General features: G+C 33.7%; 2 protein-coding genes across 4 annotated transcripts in view; both read right to left on the bottom strand.

The window, feature by feature from the left end:
- Nucleotides 1–6199, bottom strand: part of LOC110025250 — a 31487-nt gene extending 25288 nt beyond the window's left edge. Inside the window, exon 1 of one of the 2 annotated variants that reach the window (XM_020725610.1) lies at nt 6019–6199. In XM_020725610.1, the coding sequence (XP_020581269.1) occupies nt 6019–6052 (34 nt within the window). In that variant the 5' untranslated portion in view covers nt 6053–6199. The remainder of the gene's footprint in view (nt 1–6018) is intronic. The other variant, XM_020725611.1, reaches the window with a different exon arrangement.
- Nucleotides 6200–8744: 2545 nt separating this feature from the next.
- LOC110025424 (uncharacterized sugar kinase slr0537-like) lies at nt 8745–14821 on the bottom strand. Of its 2 annotated transcripts, none has more exons than XM_020725890.1 (6): nt 14402–14820; nt 13609–13621; nt 12200–12317; nt 10584–10792; nt 10006–10253; nt 8745–9070 (listed from the first exon to the last, which is right to left on the bottom strand). In XM_020725890.1, the coding sequence occupies exons 1-6, from the start codon at nt 14430–14432 to the stop codon at nt 8865–8867; spliced, it is 825 nt and encodes a 274-aa protein (XP_020581549.1). In that variant the 5' UTR covers nt 14433–14820; the 3' UTR covers nt 8745–8864. The 2 variants fall into 2 exon arrangements, with proteins under 2 accessions (XP_020581549.1, XP_020581548.1); XM_020725889.1 differs by having other exon boundaries at nt 8746–9070; nt 13359–13621; nt 14402–14821.
- Between the last annotated feature and the right edge of the window lie 1478 nt (nt 14822–16299).

The raw sequence follows: 16299 nt of genomic DNA, 5'->3' as shown, positions 1-16299 counted from the left end.
ATCGCTGACCTATAAAGCGTTTACTGCTGCTACCTTGACGGATTATCACCTCCCACCCACTATTGAAGTGGCATTAGCTGTCCTTCCTGGAAAGCTGCAGCAATTAATGAAATTAATACTCTTCAGCGGAGTCATACATGGGATGTTGTGGATCTTCCTCCAGGTAAGAAAACAGTAGGGTGTCGCTGGAAGTTTAGCACCAATTTAACTCAGATGGATCCTTTGAAAGAAATAAAACATTGTTAGTTGCAAAATGCTACTCAACAACATACGAAGTTGATTATGAGAAGACATTTTGCTCTAGTTGCTAAATTAAACACCATTCGGGTCATACTTTTCCTTACTGTGAATTTGGATTGGCGCTAGCTCCAACTTGATGTCAAAAATGTTTTCCTAAATGGAGATCTCACTGAGGAGGTGTACATGTGCCTCCCTACAGGCTTTGACTCTACTGTTCCCCGGGAACAAGTGTTCCGACTGCGGAAGTCCCTCTACGGATTGATGTAATCCCCAAGGGTCTGGTTTGACAAGTTCACAAAAGTGGTAAATGGTCATGGTTTTTCCTAGGCCCAATCAAATCACACTCTATTCTTTCGGCATTCAGTGGCCAAATTGCTATCCATACCGTCTATATCGATGATGTTGTGCTCATAGGTGATGATCTACTAGTCTTAGAGTCTCTAAAACATATTTTTGCTACTTCATTTAAAATGAAGAACTTAGGGTCACTCTAGTATTTCTTGGCATGAAAGTTTTTCGGCCATCTCGAGGCATTTGTCTATCTCAGCACAAATATGTGATTGATCTATTAACAGAGACTAACCTTCTCCTTTGCAAACTAGTGGCGATCCCAATGGATCGTAATGAGAAATTAGTTGATATTCCTAATGCGGTTCCGATGAACAAAACTCACTACCAACGGCTTGTGGAGAAACTCATTTACCTTGTCTATACTCACTCTAATATTTGTCATGCAGTAAGTATTGTGAGTTAATTCATGCATAATCCCTATAAGCATCATCCTCAAGTTATCTGCAGGATCCTTCACTACTTAAAAGTCACATCAGGCTCTAGTTTATTTTTCTTGAGCCATGCATTTAGTTTTTTTGTTGTTTATACAGATGCATATTGGGTTGGGTCTATCCATGATTGGCGATCCACCTCAGAATATTGCTCATTCATATAGAAAAATTTTGTCACGCAAAAAAGCAAAAAACAGTCGGTTGTCACCCGGAGTAATGTTGTAGCCGAGATTTGTTCCATATCCTTGGATATTTATAAAGCTCTTTGGTTACGCATCAAGCTTTGTGAATTATGTATATCAGTCTCTGCTCCTTTTCAGCTGTTCAGTGATAATAAAGATGTCATTACTATTGCCCATAATATGATCCAGCATGATTGAACCAAGCATGTGGAGATTAACAGACACGTCATTAAGGAGAAGCTCGATTCAGGGGAGATTTGTATTATATTTGTCTCATCCAATAGTCAATTAGCGGATATCCTTACCAAGAATCTTCCTTGGTCATTGTTTACGAATTCAAATCCAAGTTGAATATAATGACTATGCTTCAACTTGAGGGGAAGTATTAGGATTATTAGTCTCATTATTAGGCTAACTACTGATTCAGTTATTATTAGCTTTTATTTTCTTATTTTATTTTTTGTTTCCATATTTTATGTATTTCTTAGTTGGTCAATTTTTGAATTTATGTATTTCCTTTTATTTGGGTCATGTTTTTATACCCTCTTCCTATCAATAAAATTAAGGTGTGTAGTCTCATTATAGATAGAGAAATTATAAAGATGATGCATCTACACAGGTGATTGACAAATTGAACCTGGCTACATACACGTGCACCCAACCTTATTCTTTGTCATGGTTAGAAATAGAGAATAAAATCGCAGTTGACAAAAGGTGTCTATTGGAGGTTTCTACCGGAGCAAATTCCTATAGCTAGTGTGGTATGGCATGTTTATGGAGGTGAGTGTTCTCTTAGGTCGTCATTGGTAGTATGATCGTTGCACATATCATGCTATCTACAATAACACAGTCTTTTACCAAAAATGAGAAGCAAATTGTATTTTTATCTTGGAAGGAGCTTGAGGTGTTTGAGAATGTGGTGCTCTGAACTCTCTTTCCATGGGATTTGAGAGTAGTACCCAACAAGTCTAACATTGGTTGTCCAAGAAGGAGATACAGGGCATCTTCTATTGAGAACAGTCAAGTGTGCATCATTTCAAATAGAGATGGAAAAATTTGAAACTATTTCTGTAAGACTATATAATAAGCTTAGTATTAAATTTCAGTTCAGTGGCACTCCCACGGACAAATGATCGGACAGTAGTGGTGAACCACGATTTTGAAAATCTCCTTAAGTGTATTATGAGAAAGTACATCTAATAGTGGGATATGAGTATTTTAAGAGAAGATGAAATATCTCCTATCCGAAAAGAGTGATGCAAGACACGAACGTGAAATTTTTATGTTCTCGTTGATCCGCGTGATCGCAGAACATCCCACGGCCGTAGGGTGACGATTTCTGCCCAGAATTCCTACTTTTCCCAATTGTCAACATATTATTTTCCTTTTTCAATTTTATTCCTATTCTGTTATTTCTAATTAAGTTTAGTTTCTATTAGGATATTTTTATATAGTTTGATTTTGGTTGTTTGAGAATTTTAGCTTTGTTTTGGTATTTTTGGATATTTTATTTTTTAATTTATGCTCTAATAAATGTTTTATAATCTTCCTTTTGCACATTGTCTGTCCACGGTTCAAATAAAGCCGAACTCCACTAATATGTTGTCGAACAGCTAAGTGCACCCATATACCCTTTCAAACACCATCCTCCCATTTTCTAATTCTCTTGTCCTCTAGAAGCACTTCCTACACACCTTCTAGGAGCCCTAAAATGGTGTAATCTGCTATCAGGGCTCAAGAAACCCTAAATTTTTAAGGATTTGTCTTTCGTGTCCCAAATTAAAATTTTAAAAAAGCCTAACCTAATATCCCTTCAATAAAAAAAAACTCCACCATACCCTAACCAATCATAATACAATTCCTAGAACTAACCAAAAATTTTTAAAAGCCAACTTTCCTAACTATGCCACCCCGACGCCTACAACCAAAATCTAAGCCCCCGACCAACATTGACTTGCAATCTTAAATCCGTCGAAATTCTAATTGAGAGAGAAGGATATAACGTCGCTTAAGAGAAACACTCAGAGTTTACCAATAACTTATTAATAGAAAATTCTCCAACTATAATAGAGATGTGTCTGCTTTAAGAGGAGACAACCAGATGAGGTCACATGTAGCCACAATGATAACTCAACAAATCAAGAGGAAAAAGTGAATCTTTTAACCATAAAATTTCTAGTGATGAAGAACCAATATCTCGATGATTTAGCATGGAATATCATAGGAAAAGCAAGGATGTTTGAGTGAAGATTAACTGGTTAAATTTTGACAGTTGCACGGATCCAGCTGAGTTCGAGTGGCTCCATACAATGAAACGGGTTTTTGAGTATAAGGAAGCTCCACTTGACAGAAGGATCAAGCTAGCCATTATTAAGTTAAGGAATAATGATTCCTTACAATGAAAGAGCCTCAAGTTTATTGAACAACAAAAATTGAAGAGTAATATTACCACTTAATCTAAAATAAAAAGGGAAATGCAGCGCAAATGTTTTCTCCTATACTATTGACGGGATATATTCATAAAACTCCACAGCTTACACCAGAGACATTATTCTGTGGAGAGGAGTACACAACTGATTTTGATCAACTCATGTTGAAATATGAGTTAGTAGAATAAGAGGAGCGCATAGCGGCTAGGTATCTTGGAGGACTAAATTTAGTTATTAATAATACGACACAACTACAACTACATTAGTCTCTACTTGATGTACAGATCCAAGCCGTGAAGGTGAAAGAGTAATTTCACCAACAACCACCACATGTCACAGGCAAAGTTCAATCTCCTGATCAAGCAACAAAAGTACACCCAGTAGAGCATCAAAGACGGCCCTACCAAAGAAAATATCAGTTAACAGTAGAGAAAAAGTGGAAACTTCCAATACTCCCAAATTCATCCTAGCTAAAAAGTATTATAAGCGTCACGATTTTGAGCACATTGCATCTGATTGCCCAAACAAGAGAATTATTTTGTTTATTTAGTAAATAGTGGTGAAAATATATAGACAGTGATACAGGAGATACATGAGGTGATAAAGCAAATAAAGAGTAGTAACTTCTAGTCGACGAGGGACCAGTAATCTGACAAGTTCTTCAAACTAAGCCCACGAGAGAGCAGCAGTAGCTCTGCCGCAATAATTTTCATACTCATTATACCGTGCAGAAAAAGGTGTACAGCCTTGTTATAGATTGAAACAATTATGAAAATATGGTATCGCACAGATGATCAGACAAATTGAACATGGGCATCCAATTTTATTCCTTATCATGGTTAAGAAAAAAAAACAAAATCATAATTGACAATATATGTCTCGTGAAGATTTCCATTGGAGACAAGTTCCAAGAGCCAGTGTGATGCGACGTGGTACACATGGATGTGTGTCACATCCTCTTAGATTGTTACTAACAGTATAATCATTGTGCATATTATGATAACTACAAGAACAAATTCTTTCACTAAATATTGGAAGTGCATTATAGATTTGCCTTGGATGAAATTTGAGGTGTTCGATGATGCAGTGACCCGAACTATTTTATGCAGGCTTTGAGATGAGCACCAACAAGTGTAGCAGTGGTTGTCCAACAAAGAGATGACTTCAAGAAAGCAATGCCAGATATATGGTAACCCTACTGAGAAATTTTTTACAGAGAAGAATGTTTTGAACAGAAGACTATGGATAAGCTTGGTATTAAGCTCCAATTTAGTTAAGTAACACAACCTCAATAAAATGGCTAGATAGTAGTGGAGAACTTTATTTTTGAAAATCTCTTTATATATTTTGTGGGAAAGTACAATAGGCAATAGGATCTCACTACTTCAAGAGAAGAACCATAAGCCTCTACTACCCTGAGAGAGTAATGCGGGATGAGTAAATTTTTGCATACCCTCGGATCCATGTGATCGCAAAACATCCCGCAACCATAGGATGATGATTTCCACTCGAAATTTCTACCGTTCCCAACTTTCAACAAATTTTTTACTTTTTTGAGTTTTTTTTCTCCTATCCTGCTATTTTAATTAGGTTTATTTTATATTAGGGTATTTTCTTATATTTGGATTTTGGTTGTTTGATGCTTTTAGCTTTGTTTTGGTGTTTTTGGAGATTGTTTTCTCTAATCTTCGCTCTAAAGTATGTTATATCCTCCGCATATTGCAAATGGTGTGTCTATATCTTGCTCAAAACAAGTGGTGGAACCTCCTTGCCGCCTGTACTTTGCAGTTTCTCCGTTAAAATTGCTGATGGCTCTTGTACATCTATTGTCGGTAAAAGATCGGTTGTGTTAACAACCGGACTAACTATGGAATTTGTGTTATATATCCCTTTGTTAAAGTGTAACTTATTATCTGTTAGTAAGCTAACATATTGTTAATTTTTCTTCGGATATTTCCCCTTTCCCCCAAGATCCACTTCCATAACACCATCTAGGAGCCCTAAAATGGTGTCACAAACAGCCCGTAAATCTTTACAGAAAGACTTAAAAGTTTAACAATATAAACTCATCATCATCACCCCATTTTGAAGACAACCAAGCAGCCCCTAAGCTGAAATCAACTATTTGTCAGAAAACAAAGAAACAATCGCGCAAATACGAAACTTATTTCAAAGTAGTGAGACGAAAATAAATAAAATTAAATGAAATAACCAAAGCGAAGATAAGCACCAACAAACCAAATCAAAATTGATAAGAGATCGCTAAAACATGTTTAATTACTTGCAACACAAGAGACCCCTCAAAGATCACGATGGCAAAATCCTAAACCTCAGGGTCTGATTCAAACTAGTGGATAGCTTGTGATCTACAAAGGAAACGCTCACCGGCAACTGATAGAATCGCTGAAGAAGTCGCCATGGAAGCGAGGAACTATGGCTCGATTTGCAGGAATAGTACCGTAAGCCAAGTGCAGAAGCACCCTTCGTCCCGGAGCTCCCAACGATTTTATTATGTTCGATATGGTCGAGTAGAGCGGAAAGCTGATGGGAAACTGTGACCGAGATTTTTACTAAATGATAGAATTTTTATGAGGCATTTACATACATACCACTCAATTTTAATGTATTTATATATATGTAAATATATAATCTTTCATATTACATCAACATTATCATTATTTTATTTTTTAAAATATTGAAATACATATTTTCATGTATGGTTAAGATTTAGAGTCAGTTTGGGACAGCTGCAACTTATTGAATAATCTGCTGATAAGCTAGGTGCGGTAGCTATTATAATTTTTTATTTTTTTGGAAAAGCCAGACCGCAGTCAAGAAGATGTCATTGCACCTAGACATGTGCGCAGCGTTTTGAAAACGCATAAGCTACCAAAACGCAGTTTACCCAAACAGATCAGGTGTTTTCAAAACGTCACTGCACCAAATAAGTTGCCCCAAATGGACCCTTAATAAATGTATCAGTTGTAGTTTTGGTAGTAGTTATGTAAAAGCGTCTTTCAATTTTCATTTATTTGTTAGTATGTGTGCATAAACTGATATTAGCAATTATTATATCATTTAAAATTTAGAGTGCTAAATAAGATATAACTACATAATAATTTGTAGTATCTATGTAATATAAAATATGATTTGATGTCTCATACTAATAAAAAACTGATTAAATAAATTTACTATTTTTTTTAAGGAAAATATGCCCAAAAATTCATTTTGAACTAAAATATTATTTTATTTTTATATCTTTGCCATAAAACAAGTATGAAATCATAATTTATATTGTTTTGATGGAACTCTAATACAAAGCTATGTAGAATATAAAGCTATGTTGAATACTAAAATGAGTATAATTTGCCTCCTAGTTGCTATGGCTACTAATCTCAGATAGTCCATATAATAATATGATGTGGAAAATATTATATATATATATATATATATTTAAAAATTAGTATTTTAATTCTCAAAGGCAATAGTTGACAAATTTATAAAAGACTTATTTGAAATGAGATATAAATAAACCTAAGGAGATGTTGGATAATATCACAAATTAATTGAGAATGTCATGTATTTAACTCACATTCATCCTGAAAATGCTTTTGTTGCAAGTCTTACAAATCAATTTATATACAAAATTAAATCAAATTCACCTTTAAGTTACTTATAGAGTTCTAATATATCTAAACATCAAATATTGTAGGAAAAAAAAAAGAATTTTTATATGAAACATAAAACCTTATAAATTAAAGGTTATATTGGCACCAACTATGTGGAATTATTGATAGATAAAAAAATTCATTTATGACAAAGCACACTACAAAATAAAATATGACAACACAAAAAGTTTTGTTTCTGACATATGAAAATGGTTGATAGTGATTAACTTGTACATTGTATGTTCAAATAAAAAGTTTTGTTTCTGACATATTTATCAAAGGGCTTTGTAATCCTATATTCAAAATGATTATAAGTAAATATATAACATTAGATCTGCCTCATATAATTTTAGGTGTAGTTTTAAAAAATTAAGAGTTACTAAATAGTGAATGAACAATGCCTAAAATTTATGTGCCACGAGTTCATTTGCTCATTACGAAAAGAGTAAAATCATATATTCATAACAAACATGAAAAAAGAGTGTCACGAATCTTATACTTAACATGATAATAATTTATAAGAAACATAAAATCCTATAAATTGAAGATTATGTTCGCGCTAACTATACCCTATAAATTGAAGGTTATGATGTTACTAACTATGTGATATCACTAATTGATAAAAAAAAAAGCCATTTATAACAAAGCACGCGGCAAAACAGAATACAATAACACAAAAAAGTTATTAAAAAAATGTTGTATGAAAGTTAAGCTTTGAATATTGATTGATGAATCATTTAAAGTGTGTGAATCCATATGGATTGAAATTATATTAGAAAATTTAAAAATTAAAAAGAAATGACATATAATGACATATAAAGACAATATATGCCCACCATCAAAATTACCCACAATTCAATATAACATGACTAAACAAAACACTTAGAGATAAATAGTCATTTCAAGTAAAAAAATGGTAGAGCTTTGCAACCCTATATTTAACAACATCACAAATGAATATATAGCATTAGATCTCTCTCATCTAGTTTAAGGGGCAGTGTTGAAAAACTTAGAACTACTAAATAATGAATGAACAATGCCTTAAATTCATGTGGTACAAATTCATGTGTTTATTATGAAAATGTTATCCGAAGACCAAGTGTCTTCCGGATGAATCATTTAGAGTGCGTTAATTTACATGGATTAAAATTATATTAGAAAATTTAAAAACTAAAAGAAAGGGACATATAATGACATATTAAGACAATATATGTCCACCATCAAACTTGCCCAAAGTTCAGAATGGCATGAAAGAACTAAATATGTATAGATGAATAGACATTTCATACAAGGAAATGACAGATAGTGATTAATTTAAAATTTTGATCCCATCAAAACTAAATATGACTGAGGAACCATACTAAGCCAAAGTTGCAGAAACTAACAACTTCCATGAAATTTTCACTACAGTAAGTAAGACTTATTTACTTCTTACATGAAAAAATTCTACATTTTTTTTTTTTTGCATACAAAATATTTGACTGATTCAATCATAAATAACAAATTCTAAACGTTAATTGCATTCAGTAAAATGTGAATCTTGGTAATCTGGAATAAATAGGATCAGAAGCTGGATATGTGGTCAGACTCCAGATCAGAGCAGAAATCTGAGCTCTCTAGATGATGCACAAAAGACTTCACTAGTCTTCCAGCATCCACAACCTTCAGGCGAGCTCCCTGCTGCCCCACCACCACCGCCGCCACCCTCGAGGCCAGCATGCCGATACCTTTCAAATCCGAAACCCCTTTCAGAATTCCATACAAGATACCTGTAGCATTAAGAGGAAATTTTAGAGTTAAATACATGCACAGTTTTGCACGGTAATTCAAAATTCAGGGTGAGGATTATCCGGTCAAAGCCAAGACAAACCAAACAAATTTGGCTTCAAAAATGTATTTTATTTTTAAATCTCATTATTTAGTTTTTGATTATTGGTTCGGTTTTAATTTTCATTTAACCAAACAAACCGAAATTCAAAGTTAAGTGGTGAATTCATGAAATTAAATCGGTATCATTTACGTAACATATGTAATTCTTGATGTCTATTCATAATTGAATTCCAGCTAACAACTAAATTTCGATTTGTTCGTGATCAAACCGTTTAAACCAAATTAAATTTGTATTTTTCCGGTTCAATTTTATCAAACTTTTGATTGGTTTTGTTTTTTGGATTTGACATTTCGGTTGCAATCAGTTTGACCAAGAAATCAGTGAAGGGTTACCCTTAAATTCACATAAAACTATGTATATCATAAAAGCAAAGTCATTTGAATCAAGCTTAATAATGGAGCCAAGGAGGGAAGGCCCTACTGAAAATCTCTCCCATTCATTGGATTTGAGAAAATCCACCTATGATAATAAAAAATAGTCGGTAAAGTTTCAAAAAAGTCTCTTGACTATTTACATTGGGCCATTTTAGTCTAGAGTTTATAAAAAAGCTAAATTAGTCTCCGAATCATTTTAATGAAGGCTAAAATAGTTCTCATTGTTGACTATTTTAATCCATATTAAAAGAATTTGTGGATTAAATTGACATTTTTATAAATTTTGAGACTAAAATGACCACTGCAAAGAGTGAGGGGACCATTATAACACTACTCTCATATAAATTATATAAATTTTACCCTTAAATTCTCCTATAGTTATACATCCCTACGCTCAAAATACTTATTTCATCATCAAAAGTGCTCAAGAAAATGTCACCTGAAGCATATGCATCACCAGCTCCACACGTGCCAATGGGCACACATGCTGATGGGGGAATGTAAACAGCTTCGCCATTCACACCTATGTAAGACCCATGAGGACCATCTGTTACTGAGACAAGAGGCACAAAGTTACTAAGATATCTAGCAGCTGCTATTGGACTATCCTTTGAGGTTAGATTACAGAGAGAGATTGCTTCATTGGTGTTGGAGAAGACTATATCTACATGACTGCTGATAATTTCCCTGCCAAGCAGATCAAATCAGCTTTCCCTGATTGATATCAATTCAAATTAACTAAATAGAATTAGGGAAATTTACATACATACCACACAAATCTAATCTATTTACATATCTAACACCCCAAAGTTTGATATTTACAGTTATAACGCCTTGGTGTCATAAGCTTATGCATGAAAACGCGTATATGAATTTAAAAGAGATAGTGATAGTGGTATTTTTGATGTGATGTTGAGGTTTTGAGTGGTATGCGTGAGATATGAATGTTCAGGTGTTAGATATGTAAATACATAAGAACGTTGTGGTATATATGTAGATGGAGTGAGATAAAAATACCAAAAATGAGCATAGGATCTCTCAATGCAAGAGATGTCCGATGCTGTTACAGCTATTAGAGCTCCATGCTTTCGAGCATCTTCACAGGCCCTGAATATAGTATTGATTGTGTGGGGAAGTTCTAGCAGGTAACCTTCTATTATGAGTATTCTTGTTTTGGAGACGAGTTTCGCCAAGAAAGAGTCATAATCTACACTAGAAGAGGTGCCCTGGACAATAAAAAATTTAAAAAAAATAGATGTGAGCGTTCAAAGTTTAGAATTATGTACCAGATCATATAAATATGGAAAAAAAAAGCTTCATAAGATCATTCATTTTGATCCAAACTTTGGGAAACGGTGGATTAAAAAGAGCCACAGGTATTTATCAGCTTTTGCAAAATGACTTCTCCAAGCAGTGATAAATATGAAAAATTCAATCATTATGTCATTACATGTTAAATGTAAAATCAAGTGATGAATAAAGTGAAGAAGAATTAGAATGTAATTTCATCTGATCATTACCATTATTTTAGCACTTGGTGTAGTTTTCAGACCCAACATTAATATTTTGTTTCATTTGTTCAAACGGTTTTAGCAGTTTTAATGTTCAATTTCGATGAATTTACAGTAATAGATTATAATATAATTTTTAAATTATAAAATATAAAGTTATTTTAAATTTTACATATCATAAGTTTGGATGTTTGTGTAGCATGCATTGTTCTAAAAAATCAAAATTACAATAACAAAATACAAAATTTATGCATCTATGATAATATTTATCAACACTTGATAGCAATCCTGATTTTAAGAATTACAATTTTTATTATAAAGATAAAAAAAAGGAAAACTCCGCAGTACAATTTCCTAAAGAATCTAAAAAATGCCTAACATCTACACCCAAGCTTTATGTGTCCAAGAAGCTTTTGGAGTCCAAAGCGACACAAATTAATAAAACTCCCTATGCTTCATTATTATCTCCTTGTTTACAAATCCTTTATTCTGTTCCCCAGAAATCTAGTTTCAACTTTCTCACGGAGATGGTGAGAGAAATCAATGGGGGTGGCGAGGAGAGGAGACATATGCCTAAGGTCTCATGACCAAGAAAGTGGCTTAAATCTTTCGAGGAGCATTCACATACATAGCACAATATTCTTATGTACTTACAAATCTCACAGCTAAGCTTTCATATTTACACATGTAACACTCAAATCTTCAATATCACATAAAAAATAACAGTATTATCACAATTTAAAAGTGAAATACACAGTTTCATATACAAATTTAAAGCATCAAAGTATTATGTATGTAAATATGAAAATTCAGGTGTGAGATTTGTAAATACATAAGCATTACATGATATCTAAGTTTAGGTGTGAGATTTGTAAATACATAAGCATTACATGATATCTAAGTAAATTATCCATTGCTTGAAACAAATTTGTATGTATGTTTGTCATTTCCTCAATCATTCACAAGTTACAAAGATTATTTGGGTTTGATGAATTCTTGCTTGAAAGCCTGGAATATGCAACAACATGCACAAAAATGGGACTATGAGAGGGCTCATTAAATACAATGAAAACTCATGTAATATGAAAGAGCTTCTGGAACATCAGAGAGAAAGAAGCTAACCTGATATGCAAGCATCGTTCGCTGAGCATCTGGTGTGGTAAGAACTATGACGGTTCCTGTCGTTCCATCCTTAACAGACTTAGAGAGAAAGTTCACGTTCGCTCGCTGCAGCTTTGCCCTACAAGGTTCATAAGACTAACTTTATAACAAACAGTGATTTTACAATAAATATTGAAATTGGATATTTAAAGCCTATAAAAGAACCTTAAGAGTATATTTTTGCATTTGACACTTTATAAAAATCTATAGCAACATACAATTATCTTTTAGCTTGTATTAAAAACTAGTAAAAAAATTCTAATTTATTTAAGAAAAAAAGGATTATCGTATATGTTCGAAAAATATTTCTTTTATTAAAATATTTTCTAACACAATCATTTGAAAAATAATTAATGCACACTTGCTCGCAATAAAATATATAAATTTTGACAACAATCTTCTGGATATTAAGAAAGCAAATAGAATAATACAATACCGTATTTACCAAACTAAAAATAACAAAAAGGACCTTGTTGAAGCTAAGAGCTTATTTACCAACACATATGTGATGCTGTGAAGAGCTTGTGGTGGCAAAAGAGAGCTTTCCTATATTGGAAAACTAATTCATTTAGGAATGAATCGGACTTCTAGCATAAACATCCGAATAGTTTGAATTGCAAAACTAAACCTAAATAGGAAATATACTTCAGTAAATGCCGCTTCTTTGTATTGATTGAAACCAAAAATGTCCAAACGAAGTCTCTGTAAAAGATAAATTAAGATTTACATTCACAGCAATCAATTTCTATATAATTGCATATCTAACACCTAAACTTCAATTTTTACATTCATATCACTTTACCTATGCATGAAAAGGTGAATTTTACTTTTTGAAAGTTAAAAAGGTGATATTTTTTATGTGATGAAAATTTTGGGTGGCTTAAATGTAACAAGTATAGGTGTTATATATGTAAGTGCATACAACTTGGGTGGTAGGAGGTCTGTATGTAAATGCCCCAAAGATGAAAACAGGAAGTTAATGTTTTCAGATTTCTATACACACACACATTACAATTGACAATTCGCGATGAGTTAAGACTTTAATTTGTTTCATTTTTTTTGGGACTAATAGAGAATTACTAGTTGCACAGCATAGTGCTTGACAAAGAAGATTAAATACCTATAAAATCCACCCAGCGGATCGCTGCCTACACTGCCCGCCATCGCAACATTTAATTGAAGACCATCAATGGAATGGCTACCTAGTCTAGCCAATGCCACTAATGTGTTTGAAAGTGAGCCCCCTGCAGCAGCCTTATAACTGCAGCCATCCATTGCTCGTAATACTCTTCCTCTTTCTTCATGATTTATAACTTTCCTTGTGCCCTTCTCTAGATCTAACTGCTCTAAAAATTCATCATCTACCATACCTGAAAAATCCACCTAGAGAAATCCTTTTCGGTGTCAGCGAGATTAGGAACAATAAACTTTATTTGTACAAAGCAACATTGAATATTGCATAAGAATTTGAGAAAAATGTCAAAATGGTCCCCTGACTCTTTTGCAGAGAGTCATTTTAGTTTCAGAGCTTGTAAAAGTGTCAATTAGTCCTCAAACTCTCTTAGTTAAATAGTCGCCTGACAGGATAATTTAGTATTAATGTTTTAATTGTGAATGATTTTCAATAAACATGATACTATTTACAGAGAAATTGAACTATGATACAGCATAGAGAATTCAAAGCTAGAGCAATATTTAACCCAAATAACAGTTTTGAATGACATCCAAGATTTTTGCTGAATTAAAAGCTAAACAAACCAGAAAAATTACAAAACTTTTGCTGAACCACACGTTTGCAAATACCCCTTGATTTCAGTCTGGGCAGAAAGAAGTATCAATAGGAATTCAAATCGATATCACTGAATTGCATGGATCATTCTCTAATTCAGATACCAAAAAATGGCGCTTCACATCTAAGATGCATACAAATCAAAATTTCCCTAGACAGTGATAGTCGAAAATCGCCAGTTCCAAATCTAAATTACATAAACTTCTCTCAACGAGACATATTTATAAATACTTGGATTGTCCACCTCCAAATGAGAAATCGAACATGTCTACTCAAGTATCCAAGCAGCTAAAAAAAACAAACAAACAAACTCCAAATCCATAACATCGGGATAGAATAGAAGAAGGAAAAAGAAAACTTCAAAAAATTAGTACCATCGCCTGCCCAAGACCTAGGGCATCCCATCTCTCCGGTGAAGTAGAAGCCATCATAGACTCATCCACTTCATCTTCCTCTTCGCTCTCTTCCTCATTCTCGTCACCGCTGTCCACGCCGCGAGGCGAACCAGAACATGCAACGCAAATACTTTTCTCCCTAACTCCTTCGAGAGGCCATTTCCTACACCAGCTCCGGCGGCAGTACGCCATTAAAAGCCGTCCATCTAGGAGTCGGAGAGGTTGGATAGAGAGCGATGATGTTGAGAACGATGGAGGGAGAAGAATGCGAGGAGAAAGGGAGAACAAACCGAGGGCCATCGCCGGCGGCGGCCGTCAAGCGGCGCAGAGACGGGGCTTCATGCGAATTGAGGCCAGGAAGAGGATAACGAGAGCTGAGCAAACATAAATAGCTTGTTGGCTGATTACCTGCCAGATAAATTTGGACTAAGAAAAAAAGAAAAAAATTCGGCTCATTCCCGATAAAAAAGAAGTTATTATTTTTTTATTATTTTTAAATTATAGATTTACTTTTGGAGCAGTTTATTTGATGCGGTGATATTTTGAAAATACATCTAAATTGTATTTTGACAGCTTATGCGTTTTCGAAACGTTGAAAACAGCATTTTCACACCGCACATATCTAAGCGCGGTGACAGCTTTCTAACAACTGTCTGACTTTTCTGAAAAAAATAAAAATTTATAAAAGCCAACACACCTAACTTATTAACAAGTTATTTTTAATCAACTTATCATCAAATTACTCAATATGCCCCAAACAGATCTTTTGCTATTAATTAAATTTAATTATTTTTTCAGGTAGATATATTTTTTTTTACGGAAGCATAAAAATAGCAACAATTTAACATATGTGAATATCGGTATATCACCGACATGTTGCAAAAATTAATAAACATACGCATGTACGACCAACAATATTATTTATGAGATAAATTAATATACACAAAATAAAATCATAATTTATAAAATCATTTTTATATAATATTCAGACGAATAATTTAAAGTTTTTTTTTTTATTATATAGTGAAATTTATCAGGTTCAATACGCTTACTTAAATATACAAAATATTCTACAAAATAAAATAGCTACTAAAATTAATTTCTTAAAGTCAATATATTAGAGTGCGTTTGAGGCGGCGGTGTTGCACCGCATCGCAATCTTGTCTGTTTGGGGTAAACTGCGTCTAGACATATTTTTCAAAATGTTACCGTTGAAATCTGCATTTTCCTATCTGCCCTGGATATGTGCGGTGACAGTTTTCTAACTGCTTCTCATTAAAAAAAATATTTGTAATAGCCACCGCAGTTTTTTAAACATCAAATTCTTTTTCAAAGGCTTCACAACAGTTTTTTTAATAAACAACAGATGCCTCAAATAGGAGAAATATCTGTGTACGTCTAACGTACGTAGAGTTGCATACGTCGGTAGGTTACATGGAGGGTATTTGAGGGTTATATCCGTGTTATACCCCATGTAACATTCTTGTAACCTACCTGCAACTAGTAAATTCCGCACTTTTGTTTTCATATATTATAAGTTACAAGTAGGTTATAGAGAAGTTACAGGGGGTATAACACGGATATAACCCTCAAATATCCTTCTTGTAACCTACCGACGTACGCAACTCTACGTACGTTAGACGTACGCAAATATTTCTCATCAAATAGACCCTCATGACATTCTATTCTATAACATATAAAAAGTTAAGCATAAAATTTTTTTATAAATCTTCATAAAACTGGGTTTCTTCATTACCAGTCTTACATATATGTGGGTAGGGATGTAAACGAGCCGAACACTATCGAGCCATAATCAGCTCGTGTTCGGCTCGGTTTTATTTCGAGCTCAAAAAGTGTGTTCGTGTTCGGCTCGTTTG

The sequence above is a fragment of the Phalaenopsis equestris genome, unplaced genomic scaffold (genome assembly GCF_001263595.1).
Source record: "Phalaenopsis equestris unplaced genomic scaffold, ASM126359v1 Scaffold000297, whole genome shotgun sequence".
NCBI lineage: Eukaryota > Viridiplantae > Streptophyta > Magnoliopsida > Asparagales > Orchidaceae > Phalaenopsis > Phalaenopsis equestris.
This window is presented reverse-complemented; position numbering and strand designations above follow the sequence as displayed.